Source organism: Somniosus microcephalus, chromosome 9 (assembly GCF_052327205.1).
Source record: "Somniosus microcephalus isolate GS21.2 chromosome 9, FLI_Smic_1.0, whole genome shotgun sequence".
In the NCBI taxonomy this organism is placed as follows: domain Eukaryota; kingdom Metazoa; phylum Chordata; class Chondrichthyes; order Squaliformes; family Somniosidae; genus Somniosus; species Somniosus microcephalus.
The window spans coordinates 232,419,178-232,434,649 of NC_140995.1; the positions used below are offsets into that span (position 1 = coordinate 232,419,178).

The 15,472-nt window shown below is 55.8% G+C and overlaps 1 protein-coding gene across 1 annotated transcript in view; it reads left to right on the forward strand.

The window, feature by feature from the left end:
* The window catches only part of LOC147113121 (polypeptide N-acetylgalactosaminyltransferase 14-like), a 327,805-nt gene that overhangs the window by 276,541 nt on the left and 35,792 nt on the right, over window positions 1-15,472 (forward strand). The window contains 2 exon segments of the mRNA XM_085998011.1: window positions 765-848; window positions 6,351-6,495. Of these exon segments, the coding sequence (XP_085854137.1) occupies window positions 765-848; window positions 6,351-6,495 (229 nt within the window).

Below are 15,472 nucleotides of genomic sequence, written 5' to 3' on the forward strand. Positions count from 1 at the left end.
CACCAGGAGGTATGAGGGATATTGCCCCGTGATCACTTTGCCAGGTGTGGCTATCAATACATGGGGCCTTTTTATTGACAGCGATCCAGATCTTGGTGAATCCATGCCTTTGTTACTTCCAACACTCCCTTGGCTGGCCATCCATCTTCCACCCTCCATAAACATAAGCACATTCAAACCTCTGCCACCCATATCCTAACTCGCACCAAGTTCCGCTCTGCTCTCTCCTGCTCGCTGACCTACATTGGCTCCCGGTTAAGCAAAGCCTCTATTTTCAATTTCTCATCCTTGTGTTCAGATCCCTCCATTGCCTCGTCCCGCCTCCAGCCCTACAACCCCCTGAGATATCTGTGTTCCTCCAATTCTGTACTGTCTACATCCCCGATTGAGATTTCTCCACCATTAGCGGCCGTGCCTTCAGCTGCCAAGGTCCCCAGCTCTGGAATTCCCTCCCTAAACCTTTCCGCCTCTCTTCCTCTCCCTCCTCCCTTTATGACACTCCTTAAAACCTAGCTCTTGGACCAGGCTTTTGGTCATCAGCCCTAATATTTACTTACGTAGCTCGGTGTCAAATTTAGTTTGATAATTGCTCCTGTGAAGCGCCTTGGGACGTTTTACTACTTTAAAGGCGCAATATAAATTCAAGTTGTTGTTGGTGAATGTGAGGATGCCGGACTCCTCCTGTCAGAGATCTGCTCATTGGTTTATATTGAGGGGGTGGGGAGGTGTCCCAGTGTTTTACAGGGTCTGTGTTTCCCTTCCAGTGTCCGCAGCAGGGTGGAGCTGAGGAGGAATCTGAACTGCAAGTCCTTCAGATGGTACCTGGAGAACGTGTACCCAGAACTCAAGTAGGTTCCTGTTAGTCCCGTATGGCGTGAGAGAGGGAGCAAGAATGGTAATGCTGTCCGTTCTTTTGTCAGTAAAATATTGTGTTCCACCTGCGCTCCACTGGCAAATGCGCTGCCCAGTGTGTGTGGTACTGAGGAGCACAACCCAGGAAGGCCCCAGGTTCAATTCCTGGTCTGTGCTCAGTTAGTCCATCCCGACTATCGCCTTCCCCCCACCTTAGCATGTCCCGGCCATCTCAGCTAGATTTCTCAGCTAAACCCCCAAACATGTGGGCAGCTCACCGACGACATGAGCCTCTCGCCGGTGACAGCGGGCGGGCGCCAGGCACGCCCTGCCCACCAACCCGTCCGATCTCCGCCCAGACTGAGAATGGGCTTCCCTGGTGCGTCTGGCCGCGTCTCGGCCACTCGGTCAAATAGCCCGGCAACGCTGAGGCAAAGATTGTCCGCTTCCGCCTCCTGTTGCAGTGGATAAAGAGGGCGGTGGGGAGCGGGATATAGGGGCAAGCTCACTTGCCTGTCCACTTTGCGCCCCAACCTGGTTTCCAATGGGCAGGACTGAGAGTGAATGAAGTGCCCAATGCAAACTGGGGGGCATCGCAGTCCCGCCATTCAGGACATCAGATCTACACCGCGCCCGTGTGACATGGGCATCGAGGGTTACCAGCCAACGTTAAGCATCCTGTAGGTCAAGGAAAGGGCACAGTAACGTTAAGGTAAGTGTATTTTAGCCATTTCCTAACTGTTTCTCTTCCCTGCTGGCACTTAGATTCCTATGAGCCTTTGTTGCAAATTATTTATTTACTGGTAGCAGTGGGGATCCCCCTGTCTGACATAATGGGTAAGCTCAGGAGGACGCATGGAGGGTTGCCAGGTAGGTCAAGTTACACGAGAGGTGCTCTGTGGACCATCATCCTCATACCTGCACCTGCGAACAGAGGGGAACATACCTTGTTTCAGCAGACGATGAATGCAGGCTCAGGCCCCTCTTCTCAAAGGAAGTAATGGCACCAGCAAGATATGAGAATGCCTGACTACCCATACTGTTAGAAGCACCGTCAAGCAGAGTATGTTTTGTTTCAGTGGTACTGCAGCACAAGGAATGCCAGGGAGATCTTAGAATGATGCAGCAAAGAAGGAGGCCATTTTGCCCATCTCAGTAAGAGCTATCCAAATAGTCCCACTCTCTTCATTCCCCATAGCCCTGCCCGCTCCGCTCTCTCCCTCTCCTGCCCGCTCCGCTCTCTCCCTCTCCTGCCCGCTCCGCTCTCTCCCTCTCCTGCCCGCTCTGCTCCCTCCCTCTCCTGCCCGCTCCGCTCTCTCCCTCTCTCCTGCCCGCTCCGCCCTCTCCCTCCCTCCTGCCCGCTCCGCTCTCTCCCTCTCCTGCCCGCTCTGCTCCCTCCCTCTCCTGCCCGCTCCGCTCTCTCCCTCTCCTGCCCGCTCCGCTCTCTCCCTCTCCTGCCCGCTCCGCTCTCTCCCTCTCCTGCCCGCTCCGCTCTCTCCCTCTCCTGCCCGCTCCGCTCTCTCCCTCTCCTGCCCGCTCCGCTCTCTCCCTCTCCTGCCCGCTCCGCTCTCTCCCTCTCCTGCCCGCTCCGCTCTCTCCCTCTCCTGCCCGCTCCGCTCTCTCCCTCTCTCCTGCCCGCTCCGCTCTCTCCCTCTCCTGCCCGCTCCGCTCTCTCCCTCTCCTGCCCGCTCTGCTCCCTCCCTCTCCTGCCCGCTCCGCTCTCTCCCTCTCCTGCCCGCTCCGCTCTCTCCCTCTCCTGCCCGCTCCGCTCTCTCCCTCTCCTGCCCGCTCCGCTCTCTCCCTCTCCTGCCCGCTCCGCTCTCTCCCTCTCCTGCCCGCTCCGCTCCCTCCCTCCCTCCTGCCCGCTCCGCCCTCTCCCTCCCTCCTGCCCGCTCCGCTCCCTCCCTCCCTCCTGCCCGCTCCATCCCTCCCTCTCCTGCCCGCTCCGCTCTCTCCCTCTCTCCTGCCCGCTCCGCTCTCTCCCTCTCTCCTGCCCGCTCCGCTCTCTCCCTCTCCTGCCCGCTCCACTCCCTCCCTCTCCTGCCCGCTCCGCTCTCTCCCTCTCTCCTGCCCGCCCCGCTCTCTCCCTCTCTCCTGCCCGCTCCGCTCTCCCTCTCTCCTGCCCGCTCCGCTCTCTCCCTCTCCTGCCCGCTCCACTCACTCCCTCTCCTGCCCGCTCCGCACTCTCCCTCTCCTGCCCGCCCCGCTCTGTCCCTCTCTCCTGCCCGCTCCGCTCTCTCCCTCTCTCCTGCCCGCTCCGCTCTCTCCCTCTCTCCTGCCCGCTCCGCTCTCTCCCTCTCTCCTGCCCGCTCCGCTCTCTCCCTCTCCTGCCCGCTCCGCTCTCTCCCTCTCTCCTGCCCGCTCCGCACTCTCCCTCTCCTGCCTGCTCTGCTCTCTCCCTCTCCTGCCCGCTCCGCTCTCTCCCTCCCTCCTGCCCGCTCCGCTCTCTCCCTCTCCTGCCCGCTCCGCTCTCTCCCTATCCTGCCCGCTCCGCTCTCTCCCTCCCTCCTGCCCGCTCCGCTCTCTCCCTCTCCTGCCCGCTCCGCTCTCTCCCTCTCCTGCCCGCTCCGCTCTCTCCCTCTCTCCTGCCCGCTCCGCTCTCTCCCTCTCTCCTGCCCGCTCCGCTCTCTCCCTCTCTCCTGCCCGCTCCGCTCTCTCTCCCTCCTGCCCGCTCCGCCCTCTCCCTCTCTCCTGCCCGCTCCGCCCTCTCCCTCTCTCCTGCCCGCTCCGCTCTCTCCCTCTCTCCTGCCCGCTCCGCTCTCTCCCTCTCCTGCCCGCTCCGCTCTCTCCCTCCTGCCCGCTCCGCTCCCTCCCTCTCTCCTGCCCGCTCCGCTCTCTCCCTCTCCTGCCCGCTCCGCCCTCTCCCTCTCTCCTGCCCGCTCCGCTCTCTCCCTCTCCTGCCCGCTCCGCTCTCTCCCTCTCTCCTGCCCGCTCCGCTCTCTCCCTCTCTCCTGCCCGCTCCGCCCTCTCCCTCTCTCCTGCCCGCTCCGCCCTCTCCCTCTCTCCTGCCCGCTCCGCTCTCTCCCTCTCTCCTGCCCACTCCGCTCTCTCCCTCCCTCTCCTGCCCGCTCCGCTCTCTCCCTCTCTCCTGCCCGCTCCGCTCTCTCCCTCTCCTGCCCGCTCCGCTCTCTCCCTCTCCTGCCCGCTCCGCTCTCTCCCTCTCTCCTGCCCGCTCTGCTCTCTCCCTCTCCTGCCCGCTCCGCTCTCTCCCTCTCTCCTGCCCGCTCCGCTCTCTCCCTCTCCTGCTCGTTCCGCTCTCTCCCTCTCTCCTGCCAGCTCCACTCTCCCCCTCTCCTGCCCGCTCCGCTCTCTCCCTCTCTCCTGCCCGCTCCGCTCTCCCCCTCTCCTGCCCGCTCCGCTCTCTCCCTCTCCTGCCCGCTCCGCTCTCTCCCTCTCTCCTGCCCACTCCGCTCTCTCACTCTCTCCTGCCCGCTCCGCTCTCTCCCTCTCCCGCCCGCTCCGCTCTCTCCCTCTCTCCTGCCCACTCCGCTCTCTCCCTCTCTCCTGCCAGCTCCGCTCTCTCCCTCTCCTGCCCGCTCCGCTCTCTCCCTCTCTCCTGCCCGCTCCGCTCTCCCCCTCTCCTGCCCGCTCCGCTCTCTCCCTCTCCTGCCCGCTCCGCTCTCCCTCTCTCCTGCCCACTCCGCTCTCTCCCTCTCTCCTGCCCACTCCACTCTCTCCCTCTCTCCTGCCCGCTCTGCTATCCCTCTCCTGCCCGCTCCGCTCCCTCCCTCTCTCCTGCCCGCTCCGCTCTCTCCCTCTCCTGCCCGCTCCGCTCTCTCCCTCCCTCCTGCCCGCTCCACTCTCTCCCTCTCCTGCCCGCTCCGCTCTCTCCCTCTCTCCTGCCCGCTCCGCTCTCTCCCTCTCTCCTGCCCGCTCCGCTCTCTCCCTCTCTCCTGCCCGCTCCGCTCTCACACTCTCCTGCCCGCTCCGCTTTCTCCCTCTCCTGCCCGCTCCGCTCTCTCTCGCTCCTGCCCGCTCCGCTCTCTCCCTCTCCTGCCCGCTCTGCTCTCTCCCTCTCTCCTGCCCGCTCCGCTCTCTCCCTCTCCTGCCCGCTCCGCTCTCTCCCTCCCTCCTGCCCGCTCCGCTCTCTCCCTCTCTCCTGCCCGCTCCGCTCTCTCCCTCTCTCCTGCCCGCTCCGCTGTCTCCCTCTCTCCTGCCCGCTCCGCTCTCTCCCTCTCTCCTGCCCGCTCCGCTCTCTCCCTCCCTCCTGCCCGCTCCGCTCTCTCCCTCTCTCCTGCCCGCTCCGCTCTCTCCCTCTCTCCTGCCCGCTCCGCTGTCTCCCTCTCTCCTGCCGGCTCCGCTCTCTCCCTCTCTCCTGCCCGCTCCGCTCTCTCCCACTCTCCTGCCCGCTCCGCTCTCTCCCTCTCTCCGGCCCGCTCCGCTCTCTCTCTCTCCTGCCCGCTCCGCTCTCTCTCTCTCCTGCCCGCTCCGCTCTCTCCCTCCCTCTCCTGCCCGCTCCGCTCTCTCCCTCTCCTGCCCGCTCCGCTCTCTCCCTCTCTCCTGCCCGCTCCGCTCTCTCCCTCTCTCCTGCCCGCTCCGCTCTCTCCCTCTCTCCTGCCCGCTCCGCTCTCTCCCTCTCCTGCCCGCTCCGCTCTCTCCCTCTCTCCTGCCCGCTCCGCTCTCTCCCTCTCCTGCCCGCTCCGCTCTCTCCCTCTCCTGCCCGCTCCGCTCTCTCCCTCCTGCCCGCTCCGCTCTCTCCCTCTCTCCTGCCCGCTCCGCTCTCTCCCTCTCCTGCCCGCTCCGCTCTCTCCCTCTCCTGCCCGCTCCGCTCTCTCCCTCTCTCCTGCCCGCTCCGCTCTCTCCCTCTCCTGCCCGCTCCGCTCTCTCCCTCTCTCATGCCCGCTCCGCTCTCTCCCTCTCTCCTGCCTGCTCCGCTCACTCCCTCTCTCCTGCCCGCTCCGCTCTCTCCCTCTCTCCTGCCCGCTCCGCTCTCTCCCTCTCTCCTGCCCGCTCCGCTCTCTCCCTCTCTCCTGCCCGCTCCGCTCTCTCCCTCTCTCCTGCCCGCTCCGCTCTCTCCCTCTCCTGCCCGCTCCGCTCTCTCCCTCTCTCCTGCCCGCTCCGCTCTCTCCCTCTCTCCTGCCCGCTCCGCTCTCTCCCTCTCTCCTGCCCGCTCCGCTCTCTCCCTCTCCTGCCCGCTCCGCTCTCTCACTCTCCTGCCCGCTCCACTCCCTCCTGCCCACTCCGCTCCCTCCTGCCTGCTCCACTCCCTCCTGCCCGCTCCGCTCCCTCCTGCCCGCTCCACGCTCTCCTGCCCGCTCCGCTCCCTCCTGCCCGCTCCGCGCTCTCCTGCCCGCTCCGCACTCTCCTGCCCGCTCCGCGCTCTCCTGCCCGCTCCGCGCTCTCCTGACCGCTCCGCGCTCTCCTGCCCGCTCCGCTCCCTCCCGCTAGCTCCGCGCTCTCCTGCCCACTCCGCTCCCTCCTGCCCGCTCTGAGTGCAACCCCAGCAGGAAACGTTGACCAGACTGATGCTCACACTTGACTTTCTTTGTTTGCTGCAGAATTCCCGTCGAATCGGATTCCCACCCGGGAGTAATCCGGCAAAGACAGGACTGTGTGGAGACTCTGGAAACAGGACATCAGGATTCACTGACTGTCGGACTCAAGCACTGCATCCAAAGAAACAGTATCCCAGCAAACAATCAGGTGAAAGGGGCCCAGGGTCTCGCTGTCTCTCTGTTTATCTTGGCTCTGTCTCGGTCTCTCCATCTCACTCTGGATCTTGGTTCGTCCCTCACACAGACTGTCTACACTCAGATCCCTCACACAGACTGTCTACACTCAGATCCTCACACAGACTGTCGACACTCAGATCCTCACACAGACTGTCTACACTCAGATCCTCACACAGACTGTCTACACTCAGATCCTCACACAGACTGTCTACACTCAGATCCTCACACAGACTGTCTACACTCAGATCCTCACACAGACTGTCTACACTCAGATCCTCACACAGACTGTCTACACTCAGATCCACACACAGACTGTCTACACTCAGATCCTCACACAGACTGTCTACACTCAGATCCTCACACAGACTGTCTACACTCAGATCCTCACACAGACTGTCTACACTCAGATCCTCACACAGACTGTCCACACTCAGATCCTCACACAGACTGTCTACACTCAGATCCTCACACACACTGTCTACACTCAGATCCTCACACAGACTGTCTACACTCAGATCCCTCACAGACTGTCTACACTCGATCCGCACACAGACTGTCTACAGTCAGATCCTCACACAGACTGTCTACACTCAGATCCTCACACAGACTGTCTACACTCAGATCCTCACACAGACTGTCTACACTCAGATCCCTCACACAGACTGTCTACACTCAGATCCCTCACACACAGACTGTCTACACTCAGATCCTCACACAGACTGTCTACACTCAGATCCGTCACACAGACTGTCTACACTCAGATCCCTCACACACAGACTGTCTACACTCAGATCCCTCACACAGACTGTCTACACTCAGATCCTCACACAGACTGTCTACACTCAGATCCTCACACAGACTGTCTACGCTCAGATCCTCACACAGACTGTCTACACTCAGATCCTCACACAGACTGTCCACACTCAGATCCTCACACAGACTGTCTACACTCAGATCCTCACACAGACTGTCTACACTCAGATCCTCACACAAACTGTCCACACTCAGATCCTCACACAGACTGTCTACACTCAGATCCTCACACAGACTGTCTACACTCAGATCCTCACACAGACTGTCTACACTCAGATCCCTCACAGACTGTCTACACTCAGATCCTCACACAGACTGTCTACACTCAGATCCTCACACAGACTGTCGACACTCAGATCCTCACACAGACTGTCTACACTCAGATCCCTCACACAGACTGTCTACACTCAGATCCTCACACAGACTGTCTACACTCAGATCCACACACAGACTGTCTACACTCAGATCCTCACACAGACTGTCTACACTCAGATCCTCACACAGACTGTCTACACTCAGATCCTCACACAGACTGTCTACACTCAGATCCTCACACAGACTGTCCACACTCAGATCCTCACACAGACTGTCTACACTCAGATCCTCACACAGACTGTCTACACTCAGATCCTCACACAGACTGTCTACACTCAGATCCCTCACAGACTGTCTACACTCGATCCGCACACAGACTGTCTACAGTCAGATCCTCACACAGACTGTCTACACTCAGATCCTCACACAGACTGTCTACACTCAGATCCTCACACAGACTGTCTACACTCAGATCCCTCACACAGACTGTCTACACTCAGATCCCTCACACACAGACTGTCTACACTCAGATCCTCACACAGACTGTCTACACTCAGATCCGTCACACAGACTGTCTACACTCAGATCCCTCACACACAGACTGTCTACACTCAGATCCCTCACACAGACTGTCTACACTCAGATCCTCACACAGACTGTCTACACTCAGATCCTCACACAGACTGTCTACGCTCAGATCCTCACACAGACTGTCTACACTCAGATCCTCACACAGACTGTCCACACTCAGATCCTCACACAGACTGTCTACACTCAGATCCTCACACAGACTGTCTACACTCAGATCCTCACACAAACTGTCCACACTCAGATCCTCACACAGACTGTCTACACTCAGATCCTCACACAGACTGTCTACACTCAGATCCTCACACAGACTGTCTACACTCAGATCCCTCACAGACTGTCTACACTCAGATCCTCACACAGACTGTCTACACTCAGATCCTCACACAGACTGTCGACACTCAGATCCTCACACAGACTGTCTACACTCAGATCCCTCACACAGACTGTCTACACTCAGATCCCTCACACAGACTGTCTACACCCAGATCCCTCACACAGACTGTCTACACTCAGATCCTCACAAAGACTGTCTACACTCAGATCCCTCACACACAGACTGTCTACACTCAGATCCTCACACAGACTGTCTACACTCAGATCCTCACACAGACTGTCTACACTCAGATCCTCACACAGACTGTCTACACTCAGATCCCTCACACACAGACTGTCTACACTCAGATCCCTCACAGACTGTCTGCACTCAGATCCTCACACAGACTGTCTACACTCAGATCCCTCACACAGACTGTCTACTCTCAGATCACTTGAAATGCCATTGCATACAAGGCTATGGACCAAATGCTGGAAAATGGGATAAGACTGGACAGGGAGGGATGGGCGGCGCAGACACGATGGGCCGAAGGGCCTCTTTCTGTGCTGTAAAACTCTATGACTCTATGACTCTATGAGATCCCTCACACAGACTGTCTACACTCAGATCCCTCACACAGACTGTCTACACTCAGATCCCTCACACAGACTGTCTGCACTCAGATCCCTCACACAGACTGTCTACACTCAGATCCCTCACACAGACTGTCTACACTCAGATCCCTCACACAGACTGTCTACACTCAGATCCCTCACACACAGACTGTCTACACTCAGATCCTCACACAGACTGTCTACACTCAGATCCTCACACAGACTGTCTACACTCAGATCCTCACACAGACTGTCTACACTCAGATCCTCACACAGACTGTCTACACTCAGACCCTCACACAGACTGTCTACACTCAGATCCCTCACACACAGACTGTCTACACTCAGATCCCTCACAGACTGTCTACACTCAGATCCTCACACAGACTGTCTACACTCAGATCCCTCACACAGACTGTCTACACTCAGATCCCTCACACAGACTGTCTACACTCAGATCCCTCACACAGACTGTCTACACTCAGATCCCTCACACAGACTGTCTACACTCAGATCCCTCACACACAGACTGTCAACACTCAGATCCTCACACAGACTGTCTACACTCAGATCCCTCACACAGACTGTCTACACTCAGATCCTCACACAGACTGTCTACACTCAGATCCTCACACAGACTGTCTACACTCAGATCCTCACACAGACTGTCTACACTCAGATCCCTCACACACAGACTGTCTACACTCAGATCCCTCACAGACTGTCTACACTCAGATCCTCACACAGACTGTCTACACTCAGATCCCTCACACACAGACTGTCTACACTCAGATCCCTCACACAGACTGTCTACACTCAGATCCTCACACAGACTGTCTACACTCAGATGCCTCACACAGACTGTCTACACTCAGATCCCTCACACAGTCTGTCTACACTCAGATCCTCACACAGACTGTCTACACTCAGATCCCTCACACAGACTGTCTACACTCAGATCCTCACACAGACTGTCTACACTCAGATCCCTCACACAGACTGTCTACACTCAGATCCCTCACACACAGACTGTCTACACTCAGATCCCTCACACACAGACTGTCTACACTCAGATCCCTCACACAGACTGTCCACACTCAGATCCTCACACAGACTGTCTACACTCAGATCCTCACACAGACTGTCTACACTCAGATCCTCACACAGACTGTCTACACTCAGATCCTCACACAGACTGACTACACTCAGATCCTCACACAGACTGTCTACACTCAGATCCTCTCACAGACTGTCTACACTTAGATCCTCACACAGACTGTCTACACTCAGATCCTCACACAGACTGTCTACACTCAGATCCCTCACACAGACTGTCTGCACTCAGATCCTCACACAGACTGTCGACACTCAGATCCTCACACAGACTGTCTACACTCAGATCCTCACACAGACTGTCTACACTCAGATCCCTCACAGACTGTCTACACTCAGATCCTCACACAGACTGTCTACACTCAGATCCTCACACAGACTGTCTACGCTCAGATCCTCACACAGACTGTCTACACTCAGATCCTCACACAGACTGTCTGCACTCAGATCCCTCACACAGACTGTCTACACTCAGATCCCTCCCACAGACTGTCTACACCCAGATCGCTCACACAGAATGTCTACACTCAGATCCTCACACAGACTGTCTACACTCAGATCCCTCACACAGACTGTCTACACTCAGATCCTCACACAGACTGTCTACACTCAGATCCTCACACAGACTGTCTACACTCAGAACCTCACAAAGACTGTCTACACTCAGATCCCTCACACACAGACTGTCTACACTCAGATCCTCACACAGACTGTCTACACTCAGATCCTCACACAGACTGTCTACACTCAGATCCTCACACAGACTGTCTACACTCAGATCCCTCACACACAGACTGTCTACACTCAGATCCCTCACAGACTGTCTAAACTCAGATCCTCACACAGACTGTCTACACTCAGATCCCTCACACAGACTGTCTACTCTCAGATCACTTGAAATGCCATTGCATACAAGGCTATGGACCAAATGCTGGAAAATGGGATTAGACTGGACAGGGAGGGATGGGCGGCGCAGACACGATGGGCCGAAGGGCCTCTTTCTGTGCTGTAAAACTCTATGACTCTATGACTCTATGAGATCCCTCACACAGACTGTCTACACTCAGATCCCTCACACAGACTGTCTACACTCAGATCCCTCACACAGACTGTCTACACTCAGATCCCTCACACAGACTGTCTACACTCAGATCCCTCACACACAGACTGTCTACACTCAGATCCTCACACAGACTGTCTACACTCAGATCCTCACACAGACTGTCTACACTCAGATCCTCACACAGACTGTCTACACTCAGATCCCTCACACACAGACTGTCTACACTCAGATCCTCACACAGACTGTCTACACTCAGATCCCTCACACAGACTGTCTACACTCAGATCCCTCACACAGACTGTCTACACTCAGATCCCTCACACACAGACTGTCTACACTCAGATCCTCAGACAGACTGTCTACACTCAGATCCTCACACAGACTGTCTACACTCAGATCCTCACACAGACTGTCTACACTCAGATCCTCACACAGACTGTCTACACTCAGATCCTCACACAGACTGTCTACACTCAGATCCTCACACAGACTGTCTACACTCAGATCCTCACACAGACTGTCTACACTCAGATCCCTCACACACAGACTGTCTACACTCAGATCCCTCACACAGACTGTCTACACTCAGATCCTCACACAGACTGTCTACACTCAGATCCCTCACACACAGACTGTCTACACTCAGATCCCTCACACAGACTGTCTACACTCAGATCCTCACACAGACTGTCTACACTCAGATCCTCACACAGACTGTCTACACGCAGATCCTCACACAGACTGTCTACACTCAGATCCCTCACAGACTGTCTACACCCAGATCCCTCACACAGACTGTCTACACTCAGATCCCTCACAGAGTGTCTACACTCAGATCCCTCACACAGACTGTCTACACTCAGATCCCTCACACAGACTGTCTACACTCAGATCCTCACACAGACTGTCTACACTCAGATCCCTCACACAGACTGTCTACACTCAGATCCCTCACACAGACTGTCTACACTCAGATCCCTCACACAGACTGTCTACACTCAGATCCTCACACAGACTGTCTACACTCAGATCCCTCACACAGACTGTCTACACTCAGATCCTCACACAGACTGTCTACACTCAGATCCCTCACACAGACTGTCTACACTCAGATCCCTCACAGACTGTCTACACTCAGATCCTCACACAGACTGTCTACACTCAGATCCCTCACACAGACTGTCTACACTCAGATCCCTCACACACAGACTGTCAACACTCAGATCCTCACACAGACTGTCTACACTCAGATCCCTCACACAGACTGTCTGCACTCAGATCCTCACACAGACTGTCTACACTCAGATCCTCACACAGACTGTCTACACTCAGATCCTCACACAGACTGTCTACACTCAGATCCCTCACACACAGACTGTCTACACTCAGATCCCTCACAGACTGTCTACACTCAGATCCTCACACAGACTGTCTGCACTCAGATCCCTCACACACAGACTGTCTACACTCAGATCCCTCACACAGACTGTCTACACTCAGACCCCTCACACAGACTGTCTACACTCAGATCCTCACACAGACTGTCTACACTCAGATCCCTCACACAGACTGTCCACACTCAGATCCCTCACACACAGACTGTCTACACTCAGATCCTCACACAGACTGTCTACACTCAGATCCCTCACACAGACTGTCTATACTCAGATCCCTCACACACAGGCTGTCTACACTCAGATCCCTCACACAGACTGTCTACACTCAGATCCTCTCACAGATTGTCTACACTCAGATCCTCACACAGACTGTCTACACTCAGATCCTCACACAGACTGTCTACACTCAGATCCCTCACAGACTGTCTACACTCAGATCCTCACACAGACTGTCTACACTCAGATCCTCACACAGACTGTCTACACTCAGATCCTCACACAGACTGTCTACGCTCAGATCCTCACACAGACTGTCTACACTCAGATCCTCACACAGACTGTCTGCACTCAGATCCCTCACACAGACTGTCTACACTCAGATCCCTCACACAGACTGTCTACACCCAGATCGCTCACACAGAATGTCTACACTCAGATCCTCACAAAGACTGTCTACACTCAGATCCCTCACACACAGACTGTCTACACTCAGATCCTCACACAGACTGTCTACACTCAGATCCTCACACAGACTGTCTACACTCAGATCCTCACACAGACTGTCTACACTCAGATCCCTCACACACAGATTGTCTACACTCAGATCCCTCACAGACTGTCTACACTCAGATCCTCACACAGACTGTCTACACTCAGATCCCTCACACAGACTGTCTACTCTCAGATCACTTGAAATGCCATTGCATACAAGGCTATGGACCAAATGCTGGAAAATGGGATTAGACTGGACAGGGAGGGATGGGCGGCGCAGACACGATGGGCCGAAGGGCCTCTTTCTGTGCTGTAAAACTCTATGACTCTATGACTCTATGAGATCCCTCACACAGACTGTCTACACTCAGATCCCTCACACAGACTGTCTACACTCAGATCCCTCACACCGACTGTCTACACTCAGATCCCTCACACAGACTGGCTACACTCAGATCCCTCACACACAGACTGTCTACACTCAGATCCTCACACAGACTGTCTACACTCAGATCCTCACACAGACTGTCTACACTCAGATCCTCACACAGACTGTCTACACTCAGATCCCTCACAGACTGTCTACACTCAGATCCTCACACAGACTGTCTACACTCAGATCCCTCACACAGACTGTCTACACTCAGATCCCTCACACAGACTGTCCACACACAGATCCCTCACACAGACTGTCTACACTCAGATCACTCACACAGACTGTCTACACTCAGATCCCTCACACACAGACTGTCAACACTCAGATCCTCACACAGACTGTCTACACTCAGATCCCTCACACAGACTGTCTACACTCAGATCCTCACACAGACTGTCTACACTCAGATCCTCACACAGACTGTCTACACTCAGATCCTCACACAGACTGTCTACACTCTGATCCCTCACACACAGACTGTCTACACTCAGATCCCTCACAGACTGTCTACACTCAGATCCTCACACAGACTGTCTACACTCAGATCCCTCACACACAGACTGTCTACACTCAGATCCCTCACACAGACTGTCTACACTCAGACCCCTCACACAGACTGTCCACACTCAGATCCTCACACAGACTGTCTACACTCAGATCCCTCACACACAGACTGTCTACACTCAGATCCCGCACACAGACTGTCGACACTCAGATCCCTCACACACAGACTGTCTACACTCAGATCCTCACACAGACTGTCTACACTCAGATCCCTCACACAGACTGTCGAAACTCAGATCCCTCACACACAGACTGTCTACACTCAGATCCCTCACACAGACTGTCTACACTCAGATCCTCACACAGACTGTCTACACTCAGATGCCTCACACAGACTGTCTACACTCAGATCCCTCACACATTCTGTCTACACTCAGATCCTCACACAGACTGTCTACACTCAGATCCCTCACACAGACTGTCTACACTCAGATCCTCACACAGACTGTCTACACTCAGATCCCTCACACAGACTGTCTACACTCAGATCCCTCACACACAGACTGTCTACACTCAGACCCCTCACACAGACTGTCTACACTCAGATCCTCACACAGACTGTCTACACTCAGATCCTCACACAGACTATCTACACTCAGATCCCTCACACAGACTGTCTACACTCAGATCCTCACACAGACTGTCTACACTCAGATCCTCGCACAGACTGTCTACACTCAGATCCCTCACACACAGACTGTCTACACTCAGATCCCTCACAGACTGTCTACACTCAGATCCTCACACAGACTGTCTACACTCAGATCCCTCACACAGACTGTCTACACTCAGATCCCTCACACAGACTGTCTACACTCAGATCCCTCACACAGTATGTCTACACTCAGATCCTCACACAGACTGTCTACACTCAGATCCCTCACACAGACTGTCTACACTCAGATCCTCACACAGACTGTCTACACTCAGATCCCTCACACAGACTGTCTACACTCAGATCCCTCACACACAGACTGTCTACACTCAGATGCCTCACACAGACTGTCTACACTCAGAT